At 46.5% G+C, this 27,691-nt stretch overlaps 1 protein-coding gene across 1 annotated transcript; it reads left to right on the forward strand.

Moving 5' to 3' along the window:
* Positions 1 to 20,363: 20,363 nt before the first annotated feature.
* LOC144038728 (uncharacterized) lies at positions 20,364 to 27,650 on the forward strand. Its single transcript, XM_077551433.1, has 6 exons — positions 20,364 to 20,547; positions 20,982 to 21,024; positions 21,489 to 22,156; positions 22,263 to 22,308; positions 22,913 to 23,004; positions 23,155 to 27,650. The coding sequence occupies exons 1-6, from the start codon at positions 20,372 to 20,374 to the stop codon at positions 23,309 to 23,311; spliced, it is 1,182 nt and encodes a 393-aa protein (XP_077407559.1). The 5' UTR covers positions 20,364 to 20,371; the 3' UTR covers positions 23,312 to 27,650.
* The last annotated feature ends 41 nt before the right edge of the window (positions 27,651 to 27,691 follow it).

Genomic DNA, 27,691 nt, shown 5'->3' on the forward strand with positions numbered 1-27,691 from the left:
GCGGTACAGGTGTCCGATGGTGTCAGAAAGTGCACGGACACAGAGGCGTCTCTGTGGACTGAGTTAACTGGGGCAGTAACAAACCCATTACGAATGAGATGGTTTTGCAGACGGCCGGAAAATGTTGCGCCGGCGTGGAGCGGGACGTTAAAAGTCTCCCTGCCCATTGAAAATGCATGGACACACAAGCGTCTCTGTGGGCTGGGAGATTTGGGGCAATAACTAACCCATTATGAATGGGATGGGATGGCAGAAGGCCGGAAAATGTTGCAAAAGATGGTGAACTATGCCTGAGCAGGGCGAACCCAGAGGAAACTCTAGTGGAGGCCCGCAGCGGTCCTGTCGTTGTGCCGCTGGTAACGAGCTTGATCGGCCATCATGATACCCAAAGGGTGTGTGTCTAATAAACTTCTCCCTGAAAAAGAGGTCTGTTGCGTGGCGGTACAGGTGTCCGATGAAGGTGTCAGAAAGTGCACGGACACAGGCGTCTGTGTGGGCTGAGTGAACTGGGGCAGTAACAAACCCATTACGAATGGGATGGTTTGGCAGACGGCCGGAAAATGTTGCGCCGACGTGGAGCGGGACGTTAAGTCTCCCCGCCCATGGAAAATGTATGGACACAGAGGTGTCTCTGTGCGCTTGGAGATTTGGGGCAATAACTAACCCATTTTGAATGGGATGGGATGGCAGAAGTCGGAAAATGTTGCAAAAGATGGTGAACTATGCCCGAGCAGGGCGAACCCAGAGGAAACTCTGGTGGAGGCCCAAAGCGGTCCTGTCGTTGTACCGCTGATAACGAGCTTGATCGGCCAACGTGATGCCCACAGAGGGTGTGTGATTAATAAACTTCTCCCTAAAAAAGAGATCTGTTGCGTGGCGATACAGGTGTCCGATGAAGGTGTCAGAATGTGCACGGACATAGAAGCGTCTCTGTGGGCTGAGTGAACTGGGGCAGTAACAAACCCATTACGAATGGGATGGTTTGGCAGACGGACGGAAAATGTTGCGCCGGCGTGGAGCGGGACGTTAAAAGTCTCCCTGCCCATGGAAAATGCATGGACACAGAGGCGTCTCTGTGGGCTTGGAGATTTGGGGCAATAACTAACCCATTTGGAATGGGATGGGATGGCAGAAGTCGGAAAATGTTGCAAAAGATGGTGAACTATGCCCGAGCAGGGCGAACCCAGAGGAAACTCTGGTGGAGGCCCAAAGCGGTCCTGTCGTTGTACCGCTGATAACGAGCTTGATCGGCCAACGTGATGCCCACAGAGGGTGTGTGATTAATAAACTTCTCCCTAAAAAAGAGATCTGTTGCGTGGCGATACAGGTGTCCGATGAAGGTGTCAGAATGTGCACGGACATAGAAGCGTCTCTGTGGGCTGAGTGAACTGGGGCAGTAACAAACCCATTACGAATGGGATGGTTTGGCAGACGGACGGAAAATGTTGCGCCGGCGTGGAGCGGGACGTTAAAAGTCTCCCTGCCCATGGAAAATGCATGGACACAGAGGCGTCTCTGTGGGCTGGGAGATTTGGGGCAATAACTAACCCATTATGAATGGGATGGGATGGCAGAAGGCCGGAAAATGTTGCAAAAGATGGTGAACTATTCCCAAGTAGGGCGAACCCAGAGGAAACTCTGGTGGAGGCCCTCAGCGGTCCTGTCGTTGTACCGCTGGTAACGAGCATGACCGGCCAACTTGATGCCCACAGGGTGTGTGTCTAATAAACCTCTCCCTGAAAAAGAGATCTGTTGCGTGGCAGTACAGGTGTCAGAAAGTGCACGGACACAGAGGCGTCTCTGTGGGCTGAGTGAACTGGGGCAGTAACAAACCCATTACGAATGGGATGGTTTGGCAGACGGCCGGAAAATGTTTCGCCGGCGTGGAGCGGGACGTTAAAAGTCTCCCTGCCCATGGAAAATGCATGGACACATAGGCGTCTCTGTGGGCTGGGAGATTTGGGGCAATAACTAACCCATTATGAATGGGATGGGATGGCAGAAGGCCGGAAAATGTTGCAAAAGATGGTGAACTATGCCTGAGCAGGGCGAACCCAGAGGAAACTCTAGTGGAGGCCCGCAGCGGTCCTGTCGTTGTACCGCTGGTAACGAGCTTGATCGGCCATCGTGATACCCAAAGGGTGTGTGTCTAATAAACTTCTCCCTGAAAAAGAGGTCTGTTGCGTGGCGGTACAGGTGTCCGATGAAGGTGTCAGAAAGTGCACGGACACAGGCGTCTGTGTGGGCTGAGTGAACTGGGGCAATAACAAACCCATTACGAATGGGATGGTTTGGCAGACGGCCGGAAAATGTTGCGCCGACGTGGAGCGGGACGTTAAGTCTCCCCGCCCATGGAAAATGTATGGACACAGAGGTGTCTCTGTGCGCTTGGAGATTTGGGGCAATAACTAACCCATTTTGAATGGGATGGGATGGCAGAAGTCGGAAAATGTTGCAAAAGATGGTGAACTATGCCCGAGCAGGGCGAACCCAGAGGAAACTCTGGTGGAGGCCCAAAGCGGTCCTGTCGTTGTACCGCTGATAACGAGCTTGATCGGCCAACGTGATGCCCACAGAGGGTGTGTGATTAATAAACTTCTCCCTAAAAAAGAGATCTGTTGCGTGGCGATACAGGTGTCCGATGAAGGTGTCAGAATGTGCACGGACATAGAAGCGTCTCTGTGGGCTGAGTGAACTGGGGCAGTAACAAACCCATTACGAATGGGATGGTTTGGCAGACGGACGGAAAATGTTGCGCCGGCGTGGAGCGGGACGTTAAAAGTCTCCCTGCCCATGGAAAATGCATGGACACAGAGGCGTCTCTGTGGGCTGGGAGATTTGGGGCAATAACTAACCCATTATGAATGGGATGGGATGGCAGAAGGCCGGAAAATGTTGCAAAAGATGGTGAACTATGCCCGAGCAGGGCGAACCCAGAGGAAACTCTAGTGGAGGCCCGCAGCGGTCCTGTCGTTGTACCGCTGGTAACGAGCGTGATCGGCCATCGTGATACCCAAAGCGTGTGTGTCTAATAAATTTCTCCCTGAAAAAGAGGTCTGTTGCGTGGCGGTACAGGTGTCCGATGAAGGTGTCAGAAAGTGCACGGACACAGAGGCGTCAGTGTGGGCTGAGTAAACTGGGGCAGTAACAAAACCATTACGAATGGGATGGTTTGGCAGAGGGCCGGAAAATGTTGCGCCGGCGTGGAGCGGGATGTTAAAAGTCTCCCCGCCCATGGAAAATGCATGGACACACAAGCGTCTCTGTGGGCTGGTAGAATTGGGGCAATAACTAACCCATTATGATTGGGATGGGATGGCAGAAGTCGGAAAATGTTGCAAAAGATGGTGAACTATGCCCGAGCAGGGCGAACCCAGAGGAAACTCTGGTGGAGGCCCAAAGCAGTCCTGTCGTTGTACCGCTGATAACGACCTTGATCGGCCAACGTGATACCCACAGGGTGTGTGTCTAATAAACCTCTCCCTGAAAAAGAGGTCTGTTGCGTGGCGGGACAGGTGTCCGATGAAGGTGTCAGAAACTGCACGGACATAGAGGCGTCTGTGTGGGCTGAGTGAACTGGGGCAGTAACAAACCCATTACGAAAGGGATGGTTTTGCAGACGGACGGAAAATGTTGCGCCGGCGTGGAGCAGGCCGTTAAAAGTCTCCCCGCTTATGGTAAATGCATGGACACAGAGGCGTCTCTGTGGGCTGGGAGATTTGGGGCAATAACTAACCCATTATGAATGAGATGGGATGGCAGAAGGCCGGAAAATTTTGCAAAATATGGTGCACTATGCCCGAGCAGGGCGAACCCAGAGAAAACTCTGGTGGAGGCCCGCAGCGGTCCTGTCGTTGTACCGCTGGTAACGAAATTGATCGGCCAACGTGATGCCCATAGGGTGTGTGTCTAATAAACCTCTCCCTGAAAAAGTGATCTGTTGCGTGGCGGTACAGGTGTCAGAAAGTGCACGGACACAGAGGCGTCTCTGTGGGCTGAGTGAACTGGGGCAGTAACAAACCCATTACGAATGGGATGGTTTTGCAGACGGCCGAAAAATGTTGCGCCGGCGTGGAGCTGGACGTTAAAAGTCTCCCCGCCCATGGAAAATGCATGCACACAGAGGCGTCACTGTGGGCTGGGGGATTAGGGGCAATAACTAACCCATTATAAATGGGATGGGATGGCAGAAGGCCGGAAAATGTTGCAAAAGATGGTGAACTATTCCCGAGTAGGGCGAACCCAGAGGATACTCTGGTGGAGGCCCTCAGCGGTCCTGTCGTTGTACCGCTGGTAACGAGCTTGACCGGCCAACGTGATGCCCACAGGGTGTGTGTCTAATAAACCTCTCCCTGAAAAAGAGATCTGTTGCGTGGCGGTACAGGTGTCCGATGGTGTCAGAAAGTGCACGGACACAGAGGCGTCTCTGTGGACTGAGTTAACTGGGGCAGTAACAAACCCATTACGAATGGGATGGTTTGGCAGACGGCCGGAAAATGTTGCGCCGGCGTGGAGCGGGATGTTAAAAGTCTCCCCGCCCATGGAAAATGCATGGACACACAAGCGTCTCTGTGGGCTGGTAGAATTGGGGCAATAACTAACCCATTATGATTGGGATGGGATGGCAGAAGTCGGAAAATGTTGCAAAAGATGGTGAACTATGCCCGAGCAGGGCGAACCCAGAGGAAACTCTGGTGGAGGCCCAAAGCAGTCCTGTCGTTGTACCGCTGATAACGACCTTGATCGGCCAACGTGATACCCACAGGGTGTGTGTCTAATAAACCTCTCCCTGAAAAAGAGGTCTGTTGCGTGGCGGGACAGGTGTCCGATGAAGGTGTCAGAAACTGCACGGACACAGAGGCGTCTGTGTGGGCTGAGTGAACTGGGGCAGTAACAAACCCATTACGAAAGGGATGGTTTTGCAGACGGACGGAAAATGTTGCGCCGGCGTGGAGCAGGACGTTAAAAGTCTTCCCGCTTATGGTAAATGCATGGACACAGAGGCGTCTCTGTGGGCTGGGAGATTTGGGGCAATAACTAACCCATTATGAATGAGATGGGATGGCAGAAGGCCGGAAATTTTTGCAAAATATGGTGCACTATGCCCGAGCAGGGCGAACCCAGAGAAAACTCTGGTGGAGGCCCGCAGCGGTCCTGTCGTTGTACCGCTGGTAACGAAATTGATCGGCCAACGTGATGCCCATAGGGTGTGTGTCTAATAAACCTCTCCCTGAAAAAGTGATCTGTTGCGTGGCGGTACAGGTGTCAGAAAGTGCACGGACACAGAGGCGTCTCTGTGGGCTCAGTGAACTGGGGCAGTAACAAACCCATTACGAATGGGATGGTTTTGCAGACGGCCGAAAAATGTTGCGCCGGCGTGGAGCTGGACGTTAAAAGTCTCCCCGCCCATGGAAAATGCATGCACACAGAGGCGTCACTGTGGGCTGGGGGATTAGGGGCAATAACTAACCCATTATAAATGGGATGGGATGGCAGAAGGCCGGAAAATGTTGCAAAAGATGGTGAACTATTCCCGAGTAGGGCGAACCCAGAGGATACTCTGGTGGAGGCCCTCAGCGGTCCTGTCGTTGTACCGCTGGTAACGAGCTTGACCGGTCAACGTGATGCCCACAGGGTGTGTGTCTAATAAACCTCTCCCTGAAAAAGAGATCTGTTGCGTGGCGGTACAGGTGTCCGATGGTGTCAGAAAGTGCACGGATACAGAGGCGTCTCTGTGGACTGAGTTAACTGGGGCAGTAACAAACCCATTACGAATGAGATGGTTTGGCAGACGGCCGGAAAATGTTGTGCCGGCGTGGAGCGGGACGTTAAAAGTCTCCCCGCTTATGGTAAATGCATGGACACAGAGGCGTCTCTGTGGGCTGGGAGATTTGGGGCAATAACTAACCCATTATGAATGGGATGGGATGGCAGAAGGCCGGAAAATGTTGCAAAAGATGGTGAACTACGCCCGAGCAGGGCGAACCCAGAGGAAACTCTGGTGGAGGCCCAAAGCGGTCCTGTCGTTGTACCGCTGGTAACGAAATTGATCGGCCAACATCGTGATGCCCATAGGGTGTGTGTCTAATAAACCTCTCCCTGAAAAAGTGATCTGTTGCGTGGCGGTGCAGGTGTCAGAAAGTGCACGGACACAGAGGCGTCTCTGTGGGCTGAGTGAACTGGGGCAGTAACAAACCCATTACGAATGGGATGGTTTTGCAGACGGCCGAAAAATGTTGCGCCGGCGTGGAGCGGGACGTTAAAAGTCTCCCCGCCCATGAAAAATGCATGGACACAGAGGCGTCTCTGTGGGCTGAGGGATTAGGGGCAATAACTAACCCATTATGAATGGGATGGGATGGCAGAAGGCCGGAAAATGTTGCAAAAGATGGTGAACTATTCCCGAGTATGGCGAACCCAGAGGAAACTCTGGTGGAGGCCCTCAGCGGTCCTGTCATTGTACCGCTGGTAATGAGCTTGACCGGCCAACGTGATGCCCACAGGGTGTGTGTCTAATAAACCTCTCCCTGAAAAAGAGATCTGTTGCGTGGTGGTACAGGTGTCCGATAGTGTCAGAAAGTGCACGGACACAGAGGCGTCTCTGTGGGCTGAGTGAACTGGGGCAGTAACAAACCCATTACGAATGGGATGGTTTTGCAGACGGCCGGAAAATGTTGCGCCGGCGTGGAGCGGGACGTTAAAAGTCTCCCCGCTTATGGTAAATGCATGGACACAGAGGCGTCTCTGTGGGCTGGGAGATTTGGGGCAATAACTAACCCATTATGAATGGGATGGGATGGCAGAAGGCCGGAAAATTTTGCAAAATACGGTGAACTATGCCCGAGCAGGGCGAACCCAGAGAAAACTCTGGTGGAGGCCCGCAGCGGTCCTGTCGTTGTACCGCTGGTAACGAAATTGATCGGCCAACGTGATGCTTATAGGGTGTGTGTCTAATAAACCTCTCCCTGAAAAAGTGATCTGTTGCGTTGGGTACAGGTGTCAGAAAGTGCACGGACACAGAGGCGTCTCTGTGGGCTGAGCGAACTGGGGCAGTAACAAACCCATTACGAATGGGATGGTTTTGCAGACGGCCGGAAAATGTTGCGCCGGCGTGGAGCGGGACGTTAAAAGTCTCCCTTCCCTTTGAAAATGCATGGACACAGAGGCGTCTCTGTGGGCTGGGAGATTTGGGGCAATAACTAACCCATTATTAATGGTATGGGATGGCAGAAGGCCGGAAAATGTTGCAAAAGATTGTGAACTATGCCTGAGCAGGGCGAACCCAGAGGAAACTCTAGTGGAGGCCCGCAGCGGTCCTGTCGTTGTACCGCTGGTAACGAAATTGATCGGCCAACGTGATGCCCATAGGGTGTGTGTCTAATAAACCTTTCCCTGAAAAAGTGATCTGTTGCGTGGCGGTACAGGTGTCAGAAAGTGCACGGACACAGAGGCGTCTCTGCGGGCTGAGTGAACTGGGGCAGTAACAAACCCATTACGAATGGGATGGTTTGGCAGACGGTCGGAAAATGTTGCGCCGGTGTGGAGCGGGACGTTAAAAGTCTCCCTTCCCTTTGAAAATGCATGGACACAGAGGCGTCTCTGTGGGCTGGGAGATTTGGGGCAATAACTAACCCATTATTAATGGTATGGGATGGCAGAAGGCCGGAAAATGTTGCAAAAGATTGTGAACTATGCCTGAGCAGGGCGAACCCAGAGGAAACTCTAGTGGAGGCCCGCAGCGGTCCTGTCGTTGTACCGCTGGTAACAAGCTTGATCGGCCATCGTGATGCCCACAGGGTGTGTGTCTAATATACCTCTCCCTGAAAAAGAGATCTGTTGCGTGGCGGTACAGGTGTCCAATGGTGTCAGAAAGTGCACGGACACAGAGGCGTCTCTGTGGACTGAGTGAACTGGGGCAGTAACAAACCCATTACGAATGGGATGGTTTGGCAGACGGCCGGAAAATTTTGTGCCGGCCTGGAGCGGGACGTTAAAAGTCTCCCCGCCAATGGAAAATGCATGAACACAGAGGCGTCTCTGTGGGCTGGGGGATTAGGGGCAATAACTAACCCAATATGAATGGGATGGGATGGCAGAAGGCCGGAAAATGTTGCAAAAGATGGTGAACTATGCCCGAGCAGGGCGAACCCAGAGAAAACTCTGGTGGAGGCCCGCAGCGGTCCTGTCGTTGTACCGCTGGTAACGAAATTGATCGGCCAACGTGATGCCCATAGGGTGTGTGTCTAATAAACCTTTCCCTGAAAAAGTGATCTGTTGCGTGGCGGTACAGGTGTCAGAAAGTGCACGGACACAGAGGCGTCTCTGTGGGCTGAGTGAACTGGGGCAGTAACAAACCCATTACGAATGGGATGGTTTGGCAGACGGCCGGAAAATGTTGCGCCAGCGTGGAGCGGGACGTTAAAAGTCTCCCTTCCGTTTGAAAATGCATGGACACAGAGGCGTCTCTGGTGGCTGGGAGATTTGGGGCAATAACTAACCCATTATTAATGGTATGGGATGGCAGAAGGCCGGAAAATGTTGCAAAAGATTGTGAACTATGCCCGAGTAGAGCGAACCCAGAGGAAACTCTGGTGGAGGCCCGCAGCGGTCCTGTCGTTGTACCGCTGGTAACGAGCTTGACCGGCCAACGTGATGCCCACAGGGTGTGTGTCTAATAAACATCTCCCTGAAAAAGAGATCTGTTGCGTGGCGGTACAGGTGTCAGAAAGTGCACGGACACAGAGACGTCTCTGTGGGCTGAGTGAACTGGGGCAGTAACAAACCCATTACGAATGGGATGGTTTGGCAGATGGCCGGAAAATGTTGCGCCGGCGTGGAGCGGGACGTTAAAAGTCTCCCTTCCGTTTGAAAATGCATGGACACAGAGGCGTCTCTGGTGGCTGGGAGATTTGGGGCAATAACTAACCCATTATTAATGGTATGGGATGGCAGAAGGCCGGAAAATGTTGCAAAAGATTGTGAACTATGCCCGAGTAGGGCGAACCCAGAGGAAACTCTGGTGGAGGCCCGCAGCGGTCCTGTCGTTGTACCGCTGGTAACGAGCTTGACCGGCCAACGTGATGCCCACAGGGTGTGTGTCTAATAAACATCTCCCTGAAAAAGAGATCTGTTGCGTGGCGGTACAGGTGTCAGAAAGTGCACGGACACAGAGACGTCTCTGTGGGCTGAGTGAACTGGGGCAGTAACAAACCCATTACGAATGGGATGGTTTGGCAGATGGCCGGAAAATGTTGCGCCGGCGTGGAGCGGGACGTTAAAAGTCTCCCTTCCCTTTGAAAATGCATGGACACAGAGGCGTCTCTGTGGGCTGGGAGATTTGGGGCAATAACTAACCCATTATTAATGGTATGGGATGGCAGAAGGCCGGAAAATGTTGCAAAAGATTGTGAACTATGCCTGAGCAGGGCGAACCCAGAGGAAACTCTAGTGGAGGCCCGCAGCGGTCCTGTCGTTGTACCGCTGGTAACGAGCTTGACCGGCCAACGTGATGCCCATAGGGTGTGTGTATAATAAACCTCTCCCTGAAAAAGTGATCTGTTGCGTGGCGGTACAGGTGTCAGAAAGTGCACGGACACAGAGGCGTCTCTGTGGGCTGAGTGAACTGGGGCAGGAACAAACCCATTACGAATGGGATGGTTTTGCAGACGGACGAAAAATGTTGCGCCGGTGTGGAGCGGGACGTTAAAAGTCTCCCCGCCCATGGAAAATGCATGAACACAGAGGCGTCTCTGTGGGCTGGTGGATTCGGGGCAATAACTAACCCATTATGAATGGGATGGGATGGCAGAAGGCCGGAAAATGTTGCAAAATATGGTGAACTATTCCCGAGTAGGGCGAACCCAGAGGAAACTCTGGTGGAGGCCCTCAGTGGTCCTGTCGTTGTACCGCTGGTAACGAGCTTGACCGGCCAACGTGATGCCCACAGGGTGTGTGTCTAATATACCTCTCCCTGAAAAAGAGATCTGTTGCGTGGCGGTACAGGTGTCCAATGGTGTCAGAAAGTGCACGGACACAGAGGCGTCTCTGTGGACTGAGTGAACTGGGGCAGTAACAAACCCATTACGAATGGGATGGTTTGGCAGACGGCCGGAAAATTTTGTGCCGGCCTGGAGCGGGACGTTAAAAGTCTCCCCGCCAATGGAAAATGCATGAACACAGAGGCGTCTCTGTGGGCTGGGGGATTAGGGGCAATAACTAACCCAATATGAATGGGATGGGATGGCAGAAGGCCGGAAAATGTTGCAAAAGATGGTGAACTATGCCCGAGCAGGGCGAACCCAGAGAAAACTCTGGTGGAGGCCCGCAGCGGTCCTGTCGTTGTACCGCTGGTAACGAAATTGATCGGCCAACGTGATGCCCATAGGGTGTGTGTCTAATAAACCTTTCCCTGAAAAAGTGATCTGTTGCGTGGCGGTACAGGTGTCAGAAAGTGCACGGACACAGAGGCGTCTCTGTGGGCTGAGTGAACTGGGGCAGTAACAAACCCATTACGAATGGGATGGTTTGGCAGACGGCCGGAAAATGTTGCGCCAGCGTGGAGCGGGACGTTAAAAGTCTCCCTTCCCTTTGAAAATGCATGGACACAGAGGCGTCTCTGTGGGCTGGGAGATTTGGGGCAATAACTAACCCATTATTAATGGTATGGGATGGCAGAAGGCCGGAAAATGTTGCAAAAGATTGTGAACTATGCCTGAGCAGGGCGAACCCAGAGGAAACTCTAGTGGAGGCCCGCAGCGGTCCTGTCGTTGTACCGCTGGTAACGAGCTTGACCGGCCAACGTGATGCCCACAGGGTGTGTGTCTAATAAACATCTCCCTGAAAAAGAGATCTGTTGCGTGGCGGTATAGGTGTCAGAAAGTGCACGGACACAGGGGTCTGTGTGGGCTGAGTGAACTGGGGCAGTAACAAACCCATTACGAATGGGATGGTTTTGCAGACGGCCGAAAAATGTTGCGCCGGTGTGGAGCGGGACGTTAAATGCCTCCCCGCCCATGGAAAATGCATGAACACAGAGGCGTCTCTGTGGGCTGGGGGATTCGGGGCAATAACTAACCCATTTTGAATGGGATGGGATGGCAGAAGGCCGGAAAATGTTGCAAAATATGGTGAACTATTCCCGAGTAGGGCGAACCCAGAGGAAACTCTGGTGGAGGCCCTCAGCGGTCCTGTCGTTGTACCGCTGGTAACGAGCTTGACCGGCCAACGTGATGCCTACAGGGTGTGTGTCTAATAAACCTCTCCCTGAAAAAGAGATCTGTTGCGTGGCGGTACAGGTGTCCAATGGTGTCAGAAAGTGCACGGACACAGAGGCGTGTCTGTGGACTGAGTGAACTGGGGCAGTAACAAACCCATTACGAATGGGATGGTTTGGCAGACGGCCGGAAAATGTTGCGATGGCGTGGAGCGGGACGTTAAAAGTCTCCCTGCCCATGGAAAACGCATGGACACAGAGGCGTCTCTGTGGGCTGGGGGATTAGGGGCAATAACTAACCCATTATGAATGGGATAGGATGGCAGAAGGCCGGAAAATGTTGCAAAAGATGGTGAACTATGCCCGAGCAGGGCGTACCCAGTGGAAACTCTGGTGGAGGCCTGCAGCGGTCCTGTCGTTGTACCGCTGGTAACGAGCTTGATCGGCCAAAGTTATTCCCACAGGGTTTGTGTCTAATAAACCTCTCCCTGAAAAAGAGGTCTGTTGCGTGGCGGTACAGGTGTCCGATGAAGGTGTCAGAAAGTGCACGGACACAGGCGTCTGTGTGGGCTGAGTGAACTGGGGCAGTAACAAACCAATTATGAATGGGATTGTTTGTCAGACGGCCGGAAAATGTTGCGCCGGCGTGGAGCGGGACGTTAAAAGTCTCCCCTCCCATGGAAAATGCATGGACACAGAGGCGTCTCTGTGGGCTTGGAGATTTGGGGCAATAACTAACCCATTATGAATGGGATGGGATGGCAGAAGTCAGAAAATGTTGCAAAAGATGGTGTACTATGCCCGGGCAGGGCGAACCCAGAGGAAACTCTGGTGGAGGCCCAAAGCGGTCCTGTCATTGTACCGCTGATAACGAGCTTGATCGGCCAACGTGATGCCCACAGGGTGTGTGTCTAATAAAACTTTTCCTGAAAAATTGATCTGTTGCGTGGCGGTACAGTTGTCCGATGAAGGTGTCAGAAAGTGCACGGACACAGAGGCGTGCGTCTGTGTGGGCTGAGTTAACTGGGGCAGTAACAAACCCATTACGAATGGGATGGTTTGGCAGACGTCCGGAAAATGTTGCGCCGCCGTGGAGCGAGACGTTAAAAGTCTCCCCGCCCATGGAAAATGCATGGACACAGAGGCGTCTCTGTGGGCTGGGAGATTTGGGGCAATAACTAACCCATTATGAATGGGATGGGATGGCAGAAGGCCGGAAAAAGTTGCAAAAGATGGTGAACTATGCCCGAGCAGGGCGTACCCAGAGGAAACTCTGGTGGAGGCCCGCAGCGGTCCTGTCGTTGTACTGCTGATAACGTAATTGATCGGCCAACCTGATTCCCATAGGGTGTGTCTAATAAACCTCTCCCTGAAAACTAGATCTGTTGCGTGGCGGTACAGGTGTCAGAAAGTGTACGGACACAGAGGCGTCTCTGTGGGCTGAGTGAACTGGGGCAGTAACAAACCCATTACGTGTGGGATGGTTTGGCAGACGATCGGAAAATGTTGCTCCGGCGTGGAGCGGGACGTTAAAAGTCTCCCCGCCCATGGAAAATGCATGGACACAGAGGCATCTCTGTGGGCTGGGAGATTTGGGGCAATAACTAACCCATTATGATTGGGATGGCAGAAGGCCGGAAAATGTTGCAAAAGATGGTGAACTATACCCGAGCAGGGAGAACCCAGAGGAAACTCTGTTGGAGGCCCAAAGCGGTCCTGTCGTTGTACCGCTGGTAACGAGCTTGATCGGCCAACGTGATGCCCACAGGGTGTGTGTCTAATAAACTTCTCCCTGAAAAAGATATCTGTTGCGTGGCGGTACAGGTGTCCGATGAAGGTGTCAGAAAGTGCACGGACACAGAGGCGTCTCTGTGGGCTGAGTGAACTGGGGCAGTAACAAACCCATTACGAATGGGACGGTTTGGCAGACGATCGGAAAATGTTGCTCCGGCGTGGAGCGGGACGTTAAAAGTCTCCCCGCCCATGGAAAATGCATGGACACAGAGGCATCTCTGTGGGCTGGGAGATTTGGGGCAATAACTAACCCATTATGATTGGGATGGCAGAAGGCCGGAAAATGTTGCAAAAGATGGTGAACTATACCCAAGCAGGGCGAACCCAGAGGAAACTCTGTTGGAGGCCCAAAGCGGTCCTGTCGTTGTACCGCTGGTAACGAGCTTGATCGGCCAACGTGATGCCCACAGGGTGTGTGTCTAATAAACTTCTCCCTGAGAAAGATATCTGTTGCGTGTTGGTACAGGTGTCCAATGAAGGTGTCAGAAAGTGCACGGACACAGAGGCGTCTCTGTGGGCTGAGAGAACTTGGAGAGTAACAAACCCATTACGAATGGGATGGTTAGGCAGACGGCCGGAAAATGTTGCGCCGGCGTGGTGCGGGACGTTAAAAGTCTCCCCGTCCATGGAAAATGCATTGACACAGAGTGGGCTGGGAGATTTGGGGCAATAACTAACCCATTATGAATGGGATGGCAGAAGGCCGGAAAATGTTGCAAAAGATGGTCAACTATACCCGAGCAAGGCGAACCCAGAGGAAACTCTGGTGGAGGCCCAAAGCGGTCCTGTCGTTGTACCGCTGGTAACGAGCTTGATCGGCCAACGTGATGCCCACAGGGTGTGTGTCTAATAAACTTCTCCCTGAAAAAGATATCTGTTGCGTGGCGGTACAGGTGTCCGATGAAGGTGTCAGAAAGTGCACGGACACAGAGGCGTCTCTGTGGGCTGAGTGAACTGGGGCAGTAACAAACCCATTACGAATGGGACGGTTTGGCAGACGGCCGGAAAATGTTGCGCCGGCGTGGAGTGGGATGTTAAAAGTCTCCCCGCCCATGGAAAATGCATGGACACAAAGGCGTCTCTGTGGGCTGGGAGATTTGGGGCAATAACTTACCTATTATGAATGGGATGGGATGGCAGAAGGCCGGAAAATATTGCAAAAGATGGTGAATTATGACCGAGCAGGGCGAACCCAGAGGAAACTCTGGTGGTGGCCCGCAGCGTTCCTGTCGTTGTACCGCTGGTAACGAGCTTGATCGGCCAACGTGATGCCCACAGGGTGTGTGTCTAATTAACTTCTCCCTGAAAAAGAGATCTGTTGCGTGGCGGTTCAGGTGTCCGATGAAGGTGTCAGAAAGTGCACGGACACAGAGGCGTCTCTGTGGGCTGAGTGAACTGGGGCAGTAACAAACCCATTACGAATGGGATGGGATGGCAGAAGGCCAGAAAATGTTGCACTGGCAGGGAGCCAGAGGTTTGTCTTCCGGCCCGCCGAAAGTGCCGGGATACAGAGGCATCTCTGGGCCAAGAGAACAGGGTGTTAAACCATTGCGAATGGAATGGATCAGCAGACGGTCGGAAAATGTAATGTCGGCGTGGGGCTAGGCGGGGGCCGGGTGTTTAAAGTTTCCCCGCCAAAAACTGCCCAGATACCGAGGTATCTCTATTGGCTGAGAGACTACAAATGGGATGAGATGGCAGAAGGCCTAAAAATGTTGCGCTGTGGTGTGGCTGGGTGTTAAGTCTCCCCGCCTGCGTAATATGCCCAGATACAGAGGCCAACGCAACGTCCAAGAGAACAGTCTCTGATTTTACCGCTCCCTGAACAAGACATCTGTTGCGTTATTGTACAGGAGTCCAATAATAGTGCCTGCAAGTGCCCAGACAGAGGTGTTTCTCTGGGCTCAGAAAACTGGGCCTGTAACTAATGCAATATGAATGGCAGAAGGCCAGAATATGTTGAGAAAGATGTATGCCTGGGCAGGAAAAAGCCAAAGGAAAACATGGTGAAGCGGTCCTGCCGTGTCCCGCTGGTCACGATTTTGCTGGGCCAAAACAGCGCCCAAGAGAATTGTCTCCCTGAACATGACATCTGTTGCGTGACTGTACAGTAGTGTGATAAAGGTTCCAGCAAGTGCCCAAATACAGAGTATCTCTGGGATGATAGAATTTGGGTAAGGGCAGGGCAATGACGGCCTCCCCCAGGGCCGTTAGTCCCGGGACGACTGTTTACCCCCCAACAGGCTGACGCTACGTCAAAAAAAGCCAGAGGAAAACCTGGTGGGACTTCCGCAGTGGTCCTGACGTGTCCCGCTGTTAATGAGTTATCTGGGCCAACGCAGCGCTTAAGAGAATTGTCTCTGATTAACTGCTCCCTGAACAAGACATGAGTTGTGTGACTGTACAGGAGTCCGATAAATGTGCCTCCAAGTGCTCAGACAGAGGCGTCTCTGTGGGCTCAGAGAACTGGGCCTGTAACTAATCCAATATGAATGGCATGGAATGGCAGAAGCCCATAAAATGTTGAGGAAAAATGTTGAACTATGGCTGGGCTGGAAGAAGCCAGAGGAAAACCTGGTGGAGGCCCGCAGTGGTCCTGACGTATCCAGCTGATAACGAGTTAGCTGGGCCAATGTAGGGCTCAAGAGAATTGTCTTTGATTAACTGCTCCCTGAACAAGACATCTGTTGCGTGGCTGTACAGGAGTCTGATAAAGGTGCCAGCAAGAACCCAAATACAGAGGAGTATCTCTGGACTGATAGAATTGGATCGGTAACTAACCCATTACAAAAGAGCTGAAAAGGCAGAAAGCTGGAAAATGTTGCGAAGGATGGTGAACTATGCCCGGTAGGCAGAAGCCAAAGAGAAACCTGGTGGAGGCCCGCAGCGACCCTGACGTGTCCCGCTGGTATTGAGTTTGCTGGGCCAATGCAGCGCCCAAGAAAATTGTCTTTGATTAACTGCTTCCTGAACAAGAATCTGTTGCGTGACTATACTGGAGTCCGATAAAGGTGCCTGCAAGTGCTCAAATACAGAGGAGTATCTCTGGGCTGATAGAATTGGGGCGGTAACTAACCCATTACAAAAGGGATGGAAAGGCAGAATGCTGGAAAATATGGGAGGGCAATGACGGCCTTACCGAGGGCCTTTAGTCCCGGGACTGCTGTCTCCCCCCCAGCGGGCTGACGCTATATAAAAAGAAAAGCCAAAGGACAACCTGGTGGACGCCCACAGTGGTCCTGACGTGTCCCGCTGGTAACGAGTTTGCTGGGCCAACGTAGCGCCCAAGAGAATTGTCTCTGATTAAATTGAACGATCTTCCCTTTTTTTTTTATGAATTTATGGAAGTGAATGAGTTAAGGATGCTTGTTACTAAATGTATGAAATGGCAGAAGGCCACAAAATGTTGCGAAAGATGGTGAAATATACCCGGTAGACAGAAGCCAGAGGAAAACCTGGTGGATCATTACAAATGGGATGGATTGGCAAAAAGCCGGAAAATGTTGCTCTGCGAAAAGTGCGCGGATACAGAGACATACAGTATCTGTGATCCGAGAGAACTGGGGCAAGTGCAACTTTGCAAACAGACCAAACCAAATTGTACAAATTGGTGCATCTAATTGGGTTCAGCAATTAGGTTAAATTTTGGTCCCATGTTTGCCCATGTTTGTTCCGGTTCCCTTTTTAAAGAAGGATGCAGAGAACGGGGACCGGAGGGTGTGCTCCAACTATAGAGGGATCACACTCCTCAGCCTCCCTGGTAAAGTCTATTCAGGGGTGCTGGAGAGGAGGGTCTGTCGTCTCTGGTATTCAGGAGGAGCATTGTGGTTTTCGTCCCGGTCGTGGAATAGTGGACCAGCGCTACACCCGTGGGTGAAATTAGTTACTATGGGAAATGTTGCTTTCAAAAGCTTAATTTGTCCCTTTTCTCCCCATTCCGCATTACAGCAACAACAGTTTTGTTAGCCAGCAAAACTTTACTTTACCTTATTGGGACATCTGTCGGTTTGACAACAGAATATGGCCTTCAATCAATCAGCCTATCTATACAATCATGCATTTAATCGATGTGAATTATAAAAGGATTGTTGCTATCTGTAGGCTGCCTGGGTCCCAATCACCCACAAATAGCAGGGACGCACTATTGTGGTGATAATTATAACTAAATTTTTACGCAGATAACTTGTAACTCTAGCGGAATAAATTTTAAAAGTAACCCTCCCAACCCTGACTACTGATTCCTTGAAATAAGGCTAAGTATCGGTACTCCACCAGCCGTAGGTGAGCTTTGCCACAAAAGAGTGTGATCGATGGTCTGAAGTTGAACTAGGGGCCTCATCAACAGAAGACCGTTTAAGGGACAATTGACTGTAGCGATTATTTGGGTTGCCGTAATGGCTTAATGAGAAATTTAGACGGTACTGAGGGGAGTTGTAATTTCCTAAGCAACCTCTGGGGCACCACGTTGACTTTGCTTGTTTATAGGAGCAAAATAAACGCTAAAAATCCTATTGTCAAGTATTCATAATCTTAAATTGCTACTTTAGTTAATCATGGAGTTATTTGCTTTCAGAAGAGAATTACTAATCTACTCAGTAAACACAAATGATTCGCCAGAAATTTAATTTCTAGACAACAAATTTATTCAGTAAATACACATAAATCAGTCACAGCCTAACCTATTAATGAAACGGATAGGAGCGTCGTAAAGGTAATGAGTGATTATAGCTACAAATTATTTTTGTTATAAGTGCATTTAGTGGGATTCAAATCTATGGCAAATTGCACATGTTTAAACAGATTTAAAAGTTGTAAAACAGAATATAATCTATTGGAAGATTTTTGTGGTATATTTTTAATGTTCAATATAGATGTCATAATATTGAAATTGGAGGCCCTGCAAAAGTCCTTGGTGACAAGTCACACTTCTCTCCAAAGAATGTGTGCGAGCACGTGTGTGTGTGCGTGCGTGCGTGTGTGCGCAGGAGCGCTCGTGTGTGGGCAGTGGATGGGGGAAAAAAAATTTTTGGGGTGGGGGGCTGGCCAAGTTTTTTTTTTTTTTTACACCGGGGCCTCTCAGCATGGTGTTACGTCACTGGACATACCTACGTCGTCGTCCTTTTGGTTTTGTAGTATTGATCAATAGCGAGAGGGAGCGAAACGTCAATCACACACTAACAAGCACGTTCTAACTCTTTTTTTCCCTTTTTTAAATTTATTTAAATGTTTATTTATTTCTCTCCTGGATATATATACTACATGGCCGCTTAAAAAAAACTTAGACTGTTCTTTTTTTTCTTTCATAAAAGCTTTACTACTATTAACTCTTTGACTGCCAGACGTTTTCAAAAACGGGTTGTCGCCAGTGCCAGCCGATTTAAGCATTTTGAGTGATCTTTCATGGTCCACAGAAAATGTTGTGTTTGGACTATGGAAACACATACTACCAAATGAAAGATCGGACTATCAGCTTTCATCAGAAAAAAAAGTTTGTTTCTACCTTATTCCGTTCTTCAGTAATCAACAATAGAAAATGGTTACTTTCACCGAAATTCTCTCTTTTGAAACAAAAAACGGAGAAAAAGAGCTTTTTGTGAAACGATGTTATTTCATGCACTCTAGTGAATTCTACACTTCTTTTTGTCCATGAATGATGCCACAAACACCTAAATAGTGCTTTACTTCTGTAAAACGCTTTCACCAACAATGAAAAAGTGTTTTTTGATTGCAAAATACGTTTATTTCCATTCAACAGTGTAACAATTTGACAAAACAATTTCGCAAACTATTTACAAATGTGTGCAACTGTGGTACTACTTACAATTATGTGGATGTTTCAAATACAGTTTTTCCTTTTGTAACGCTCTCCTGCGTGCAAGGAGACGCCAGGACTCGCACAACAGTTTACTTTCACTTTCACATTGGTCCGTTTTGCGTGCAAACGTTACACTTTCTTGACGGCCTTTTTTTCCGGGGAATAAAAAGCAAGTAGCAGACTGTACACACTTCCTCCGATGAATATGCATTGGACTCGGGGCACTCTCCGTCGTCCGATCGAACGTCCGCCTGTGCGTGCTCGGTTGCGCTCCGCGTTACGACACCGTCATAGCCGCCGCGTCAGCGGTTCCAATTTCGCCGTCAAGCTCGGATTCACCTTCATCATCATCGTCATCAATGTACTCTTTTAGCGTTGGTCGATGCCTTTTGTCTTGTAAGTGTAGAGCTGCTTGCAAACGCTCGCCATTGCCCGTTCCCTCCTCCATCTAGCTCCATCTAACGTCTTCTACTGCCGCGTCAATGCTTTCCAACCACGGAGTCACCATCATCTTCATCATCGATGATGATCATCGTCATCAACAATGTGCTCTTTTAGCGATGCTTTTGGTCTTTGAAAAAAACGGCTCTGGCGTTAGCTCCTCGCGACCGGCCGCCATTTTTCCTTTGTTTTCCATTCTGATCTCCTGCTCAACGCTCTAGCTCCGCCTCTACTGACGCCCACCGATCTTGTCAAAAGAGAGTCATCGCTGCCCTCTAGGGGCCAAAAATAGTCATTAGGCTCACGAGACCTGCTTAAAACTTTCAGGAGAGCTCCGCAAGCCTTCCCAGCACCCGTTTCAAAAAAAAAAAAAAAAAATGGGAGGACGTCTTTTAACGTCTTTGGTGCTCCTCCGTAGGTTTTTGCAGAACGTCATTTAACGTCTTTGGCAGTAAAAGAGTTAATGACATGTTTGTTTGTTTTAAGAAAAAAAAACACCTGACGTGGAATTCGAGACGGTCAATTGTATGGAGGTAAATATGGTGCAATGGAGGTAAATATGGTGCAAAACTAACTTGTAAAAAAAGTCTAAATTTGTATCTGTAAAAGTCATGATTTGTACCTGTAAAAAAAATGTGTACCTGTAAAAAAAAAATGTGTACCTGTAAAAAAAAAAATTGTATCTGTAATAAAAATTTGTACCTGTAAAAAAAAATGTGTACCTGTAAAAAAAAAAATTGTATCTGTAATAAAAATTTGTACCTGTAAAAAAAAAAGTGTACCTGTAAAAAAAAAAAATTGTATCTGTAATAAAAATTTGTACCTGTAAAAAAAAATGTGTACCTGTAAAAAAAAAAATTGTATCTGTAATAAAAAAAATTGTACCTGTACTGAAAGTGTAAATTTGTATCTGTAAAAGTGATTTGTACTTGTAGAAATGACAACTTGTAGTCAAAGAAGTCGCCACTAGGTGTCACAAGTGTTTTTTCTGCTGCTTTCCAGTGACGTAAGTTTTGCACCAAATGTACCGCGACGTATGGGGCAAATTGATTTGTACTTGTAGAGCGCCGTGATTTGTACTCGTAGAGAAAGAGGCGGGCTCTGGTGCAATGGATGGTAATTTTGACCAATCAAGTGAGAAGGATTTGAGCGGACTGAAGCGCAAACTCATTGGTTTAGCGAACGACGGTGGCGGGACTCGCGGAAGGATACAAGCAGGACACATCGTCGCCAACCACATACAATTAAGAAGACTACAGTCTCTTTTGGTTTCTGGTATTACAAGGTAGGTATTATGTTACTTCATCATTCTTTCAAATATTGTTGTTTAAACGCTGGCCATCCAACCTGTTTTTGATTAGCATCACATATTTCGCTTTCTAGCTAGCTGGCATTTGATTTCATGCTAAAGCAGTCTAGTCGTTATCGTCATTTCTGGCGCAACGGACTTAATTGCATCTCATGCTTTGGAATACTGTGGCTATATGACAACAATGAACAACTAAACTACTTCATTATATGCCAAGAGTGGTGCAGTGCGCTGCTCCCCTATGTTGGTTAAAATTGTTATTTCTTGTATTTAGTTAGCTGGCTAACAAACGAATTCATGTCGCTGACATATGCGCCATTGACAGGTACTGCAGGGAAGATGCACCGAATCGATGTTATGTATGTACACATTTGACTCTATAGTGTACTTTATCTTGTTTTGCCTTCTAGAAAAATGACCGATCAGAGCAACAGCTCTTCGCTGCAACAGCAGGTGAGCGGAATATCGCTACTGTCTTGACATTAATGGTTTGGTTATTATTATTATTTCTTCCTGTTTGCATAATAATGTAATCAATAATCATGCACATTACACACGACCTATACAAAGTGTCCCAAAGGTCTCTTTACAATTATAACAATTTTGAGAATTTTAAGTACCTTTATTTTTGTGAGTTTTTTTTTTTTTAACTTAATTTAATAGACCTCTATATGGTCATCATCATTTACACCAGGCACATGAAAACGCTACTCGATTTGTTGCCATGTTTGCTGGACGTTTACCATCCATCAACACAGTATCTGAAACAAATAAATTCAATATGAATAAATACTTTATTTAATAAACACTGGTTAAAATAAAACAAATCTGGTTAAGACATCTCAACAACTGCCTTTATAATATATTGTTTTAAAAATTGTAAACAGATGTTATGGACACCCTGTATTTCTCTCTAGGAACTGCTGCTGAATCTTTTACTGGCCCGACTCCATAACAGACTATCAGGTGCCCTTGAGCGTGCCCCTCTGGACCTGGACTATCTGCAATTTATAATTTCACAGGACATGGTTTTACTAAGTGCACTAGCTAACCAAATTCAGATCCCTCAGCAAGTGTATGAAGCCCTTACTGATGTGCATGGTCTCCTCTCTGCCCAAGATGAAATGGAGCTTCATGTAACGGTTCCTGTGGGGAGAACAAAACCTGGTTGTCCAAAAATGTTAATATGTAGGGAATATGTTTCGGAGCTCCTCAGCATAGGGCTATCTGCAACGTACATTGCCAGACTTTTAGGAGTTTCTAGGTGGACGCTGCAGAGAAACATGAACAGCTGGGGTATTTCTGTTAGGGCCTTGTACAGTCAACTGACTAATGATGAGCTTGACAACCTGGTGTCACAAACACACCTCTGCAACCCACATGCTGGGTACAGATTAATGATGGGATTGTTGCGGGCACAGGGGCATCGTGTACAGTGGCAGAGGATTCGTGAATCGATGCATAGGGTTGACACAGCAGGAATTGTGCTGAGAATGTCAACGTTGAGGTGTGTTGTTCGCAGAACATACTCTGTCCCAGGCCCAAGATCGCTGATGCATATAGACACAAACCACAAACTTATAAGGTTGGTTATGTTTTTCAAATCAAAACATATTACCTGTACATGACTTAACTATGTACAAAAAAGTCATAATACCTAATGTTTTTCTTTATCTCAAATGTCATTGAAGGTACAATATGGTGATATTTGGAGGAATCGATGGTTTCTCAAGGAAGGTATAAATAATTGGATATTCCCTTTAAACGTCTAAACTTTTTGTCATCGAATCAGGTATTTAAATTGTGATTAGTTGTTTTTTGTTTTTGAAGACCTTTATTCAGATTGTAGCACTAGTTTAGGATGGCTACCTCAGAAATCAGTTTCATTTTCTTTGGGAGCACCTTTGTATTTGTATTCTTCAATGGTAACATAATAGTACTGTAATACTCTTACTTACAGTCATTTTAGTTGTAAAGCTTTAATTGCACTTACAGTAACAAATCAAAACTCCATCATCTGTTACCTGTGACTTTATGCTAACACTTCGCTGGCACTCTTCGTCTGAGAATTAGATTACATGTTTTCTTTTTTGACATTTTATAAAGACTAGTGCCATTACACCAATTGCATGGTGTATTATTGTTGCATTTTACCTTTTTAAATATAATCCTGTTTTAACTACTACATGACTTTTAGGGGTTATTGAAATTGTATTTGTTAAGAGCTTTGAAATTGACACTTAAAATTGATATTGTTATTGTTAACCCACTTTGATCATTTGAAAATAAAAAGTACAGTTGCTTGAAGTCATAATGGGACAATTATATTCTTCTCACATAGATAATGTATCTTGCTGTTGCAAATAATAACAGAGCCTCCACAACCCATGCCTTCTTCAATGAAGCTGTTGAGAAGTATGGCTTACCCCAAAGGTTAGTCAGACATCATCACCTAGCCTATCCTACCCTTAATAATGTCAATCTACCTGTTCTAACCATTGACTTGTTTTAAGGTTTTCATTTCAGTGAAGTGTAATACATAATTAATAGGAGTTCTCATTTTTGTTACATTTTCTTCTCAAGGGTTCGTGGTGACCATGGGGTGGAAAATGTGGATGTAGCCCAGGTGATGTTCTCCACAAGAGGAATCGGCAGAAACAGCTTCATTGCAGGGAAAAGTGTGCATAATCAGAGATACTTTAGAAGACACTTCATTTTTATGGAACTACCACATTCATAACCTTGTAGGTTTACAGGGTGAGTAAAAAAAAAAAAGAATACGCCAAAATCAATACACAATATTAAAAAATAATAATAATAACAACACAGAAAACTTCCGGTTAGACACATGTTGTAAATACGTTCAAATTATTCTTGTTTTTGAAGTTGTTAATGTGGCCACCACCAGCAGCACGGGCAACATCTAGCTTATTTGAAAAAGAGAAAAGAGCTTAACTGAATGAAAACTTCACTTAGCAGTCGATGGCTGTGATTGGCCTGGCAGAACCTCAGTGTGTGTGATTTTATTTTTTTCTTCTTGTAGTGGTATGTGAAAGATTAGGAGGTATTTTGTCCTCCTTGCGTGTTCAAATATGAGGGTGAGTTGTTGTAAGAAAAATACATTCTTTGCAAAAATGATTTTTAATCAAACAAGAGATCTCTTGGAACATTCAACACTCAGGTACATCACTTAAGAACGTGGAATTTCTGAGCGTCAGAATGTGTCCCCTCTTCCGGGTTGCAGACGCTATATATAGTTTCTTAAAATCCGCCCCTCTGATCATTTCGGCCAGTACTTTTCCAAAGGAGGTGGCAAGACGAAGTCTAATGTAAACAAACGTTCAGGGGCAAATTTGGTGCATAAACTGGGACATAGTTGAAGGGTCTGACTTCCCCAAAACAATATCTCGCAAAACAACCCGAACTGGACATAACTGATAGAGACAATAATGTATGTGTATGTGTATTATTTCAAAACGAATTCTGTTTTCATTGGTGAGATGTGCGTGTATTTAAAACAACGAATTTCTGGCCCAATCAGTGTCTAGGCAGACTGTGAGAGCCAAATGTGTTTTGGCAAAGAAGTGCGGAGAAGGAACTTTTTAGACAAAACAACGTCGTTCAAGCTTAAGGTTAGAGCATACGAGGTCAACATCATGTGCCCTGCTGAGACACAAGATTTCTAATTCAAAGGTTAATATGGAAAATTAAAATGTTCATATGTGTAACAATAGTTGGTATATAAATTTAGGTATTAAAAATGTTATTATATCTTTCAGTCCGCCCTTTGGGCTTACGTAAACACTAACTAAGCCCAACAACTAAATATTTAAACATTTTTACCAAAGGATTCCCACGGGATCTTCATCATCATAATAGCAGGTGCAACACAGGAAGAAGAAAAACACCCTTTTAACAAGAGAGGACGCCCGTCATATGTCAAACAGTGTGATTCATCAGAAGATATTTTGTTTTTTCAGTTTTTTGTGTTTTTTCGGTTTTTCAGCAAAATAAGCATATCACATATAAAGACAGTGGGTTATGATTATGTCAAAAAATTGTAGCAGGGGATTTCAGGAAATTGGCATGGCAGTTAAGGATTAAAAGGAGTGTCATTGTGTATGTGCAATTCGGGACGCGATTGAAGACTTGTCGTCGTTTGGGCTAGGGAGGTTTTGTTGCTTGCGTTTTGTTGTTGTTTTTTTCAAACAGAGTCCTTCAGCTCTGCGTTTGGCTGGCAACCTGTCCAGGTTGCACCTTGTCTCCTGCCCGAAGCCAGTTGGGATCGGCTTCAGCACCCCCACAATCATTGTGAGGACAAGCGGTCAGGGGAATGGATGGATGAATCCTTTAGCCCACATCTACTGCCAGAGATGTAGGAATTCATCGAATTGGGGTTTGTTTCCTGAAAGTGTGGCTCATTTTTTTTTTTTTTTTTTTTTTTTTTTGCAACGCCGGGGAAAAGGGACACATTACTCCTATTTCCATTGGGTAATGCTCAGCTCGTTAGCTGACACTGGAAGCAGCAGTCGACTGGTTTCTCTGTTGACTCCCCCTGGTGGCTCGAGCAGTTGGTCAGGTGGCTCGAGCAGTGGTCTCTCTGAAGGTAATGGTTGAGTAGGAAGTGGACCCGGCAGGTCTGAAGGCCGGATGTTGAACGAACCAGGTGTCGGCGTCATTGGACTGATTGACCCCTCCATCACCTCAGGTCTGAGTGCAGGACATTTTTATTAGTCACTAATAAACATTTTATTCACATCCCTTCTTCTGAGAGAGAGCATTTTGGTAGTGTTATTAGTTAGGGGTTAGTAAATTTTTAGTAAAGTTCTGCAGGCCCGTCCTGTGGAAAAAATTCTGTATGTTGTGACATTCAATTATGATCCAGCCTTTGGCTGGTTTTTTAATGACCTAAGCACATTGATTGCAAGGAAAATAAAGATCTTTTTTAGCCAGTTCAAATCTGACAAGGCCAATTTTGTTTACAGAATGTGATTATTAAAATATGTTATTATAATACTTATTGTTATAGATATAGCATGTCAAATGTGCTTCCGGCCATTAAACAAATGCAACTTTCGCCTCAATAATAAAATCAAAAAATAACAACTTCCCCCAGGGCCCCAGGGATTAATAAAAATAGAAATGGAACATATTCACCTTAATTTGTCGTCTCTGCCGAAACTTACTCCTTCTCCATGGTCCAAAAAATTCCCCAAGGTCCTCCTATAAAATTCGTTCTCACGGACTATCTCTAATTATCATATTAAGACTAACTTTTAATTTTATATTTATTTTTTATTTCGCAATGACATACCCAGACCAACTAATAATTCCCCCTTCTGAAAAAGATCGCTTTAGAGAATTTTTCAGACTAATATATAAAGTTTTGCAGTACCTAAATTTAGCTTGTGTATTTATTTTAAAAAGAGGGGAAAAAGTTTATATTTAACCAGTAAATTCAACAATGCATCCCAAGCCAGTGTTTAAATTTGAAAAGAGAATTTGGGAAAATATCAAAAGACCAAGTTTTAAAAAATAAAATATAATAATTAAGGTTCAAATAAATTATATCTTATCTATATTCATATTAGCTGTTTTCAATTTCTGAAACTTTAAATTTACCAATATTATCTTTTGTACTTTAAAATATTGTAGCTTAACCAATAAATTTAACAAAAAATCAAATATTATCAATACATAAAGTTGCCCTTAGTTTTAATATTACCATTAAGCTTACTAGTCCCCCTGTTTGATGTTTGTCCAAAAAACTGACTGTTTTAAAATAGCAAAATAAACAAATCAGATCAAATCAAAAATAGACATCAAAAAGTTTTTAAAATATAAAAAATTTGTATATATAAAATGTTGTCAATCAATTAGTTAAATTTACCAAATGTTTTACTGTAAATGTTATAACCCTACCCATGTCAAAATATAGATTTCAGTGCAAACAGTCAGCGTCAAATCATATGGCCCGGTATCAGCAATTCAAAGAGAGCATTGTTTGTTGGGTGTGGCCTTCGTATGGCATAGTTCTTTCGTAGGACAGTTCTGGACGCAGGAACGCTTTGAAGACGCTTGTGCAGAATATTTGGAGCAGTTTCATAGAACAGTTCATTTGGCAGTGGAGCAGTTTTTCTTTTTTCACATTTGTATATGATGGCACAGTCTTTGTGGCAATAGTCGGCAGGAATCTCCGCCCTTCCATCTGGCGTTAGCAGGCTGCAGGTGTAGTCAGGTATGGCGGCATCTTTTTCCACCGCCCTGCTGGTGGTGGTGACAGGTGGCAGTTGCAGTTTCTCTGTGGGTGGGGGTTTTAAAGAGGTCTGTGTCCCGCCAGTTGACTTTGTTCCGAAATAATGACCCTTGACCAATAATCCTCACTCGACTGAAAACACTAAAATCCGCCCCAACAGTATTTAGGTTATAACATGTCAGTAAATATTAAAACCAAAAACTTCTTTTATTAAAAAAATTAAATAAAAATAATAAAAAATAATAATTAAAACAATGAAAGTTTACAATTTTAAATAATTGCTAATTATATGTCAATATTTGTTATGGTTTACAATATTTAATTTAATATGTTTTGCATACCTTCATAAATAATACTTAGGATAAAATAGGACAGATATACTCTAACAATTTACAAATATAGTTAATTAATAAGTGTGTAGTTTTCAATTAATGTTTTCTCAATGGAGGCCGCAGCCCGTAAAGTCAGCCTTTGGTCAAACGTCAAAGCAGGAATGATTTTAATTACATAGCACCTCAAATTATGTCAAAAATGTGTTTCTTCCAGATAGCTTCCCCAGTCTGTTTGTAATGAGACTTCAAATGTCGAATTCAAAGGTTAAATATATTCAGGAGAGATTAAAATTACTTTCTATTTATAAACGTCGGAGAAAAAAAAAAATAAAAACTCCTTTTAAATTATAATTAACACATTACTTCATCCCCAGGACCGGAACATGGCACTTTGGTGCGACCCCAATTGTCCTTAATGGGTGTGTCTCCTGATTCTGAAAAGATATTTAAAATTTATTAAACAATGTTCTCGCGCACAAACAAAATCATAAGGGAAAAAACAATCATCTATATAAGAATTATTCCACATTAA

Source organism: Vanacampus margaritifer, chromosome 18 (genome assembly GCF_051991255.1).
Source record: "Vanacampus margaritifer isolate UIUO_Vmar chromosome 18, RoL_Vmar_1.0, whole genome shotgun sequence".
NCBI lineage: Eukaryota > Metazoa > Chordata > Actinopteri > Syngnathiformes > Syngnathidae > Vanacampus > Vanacampus margaritifer.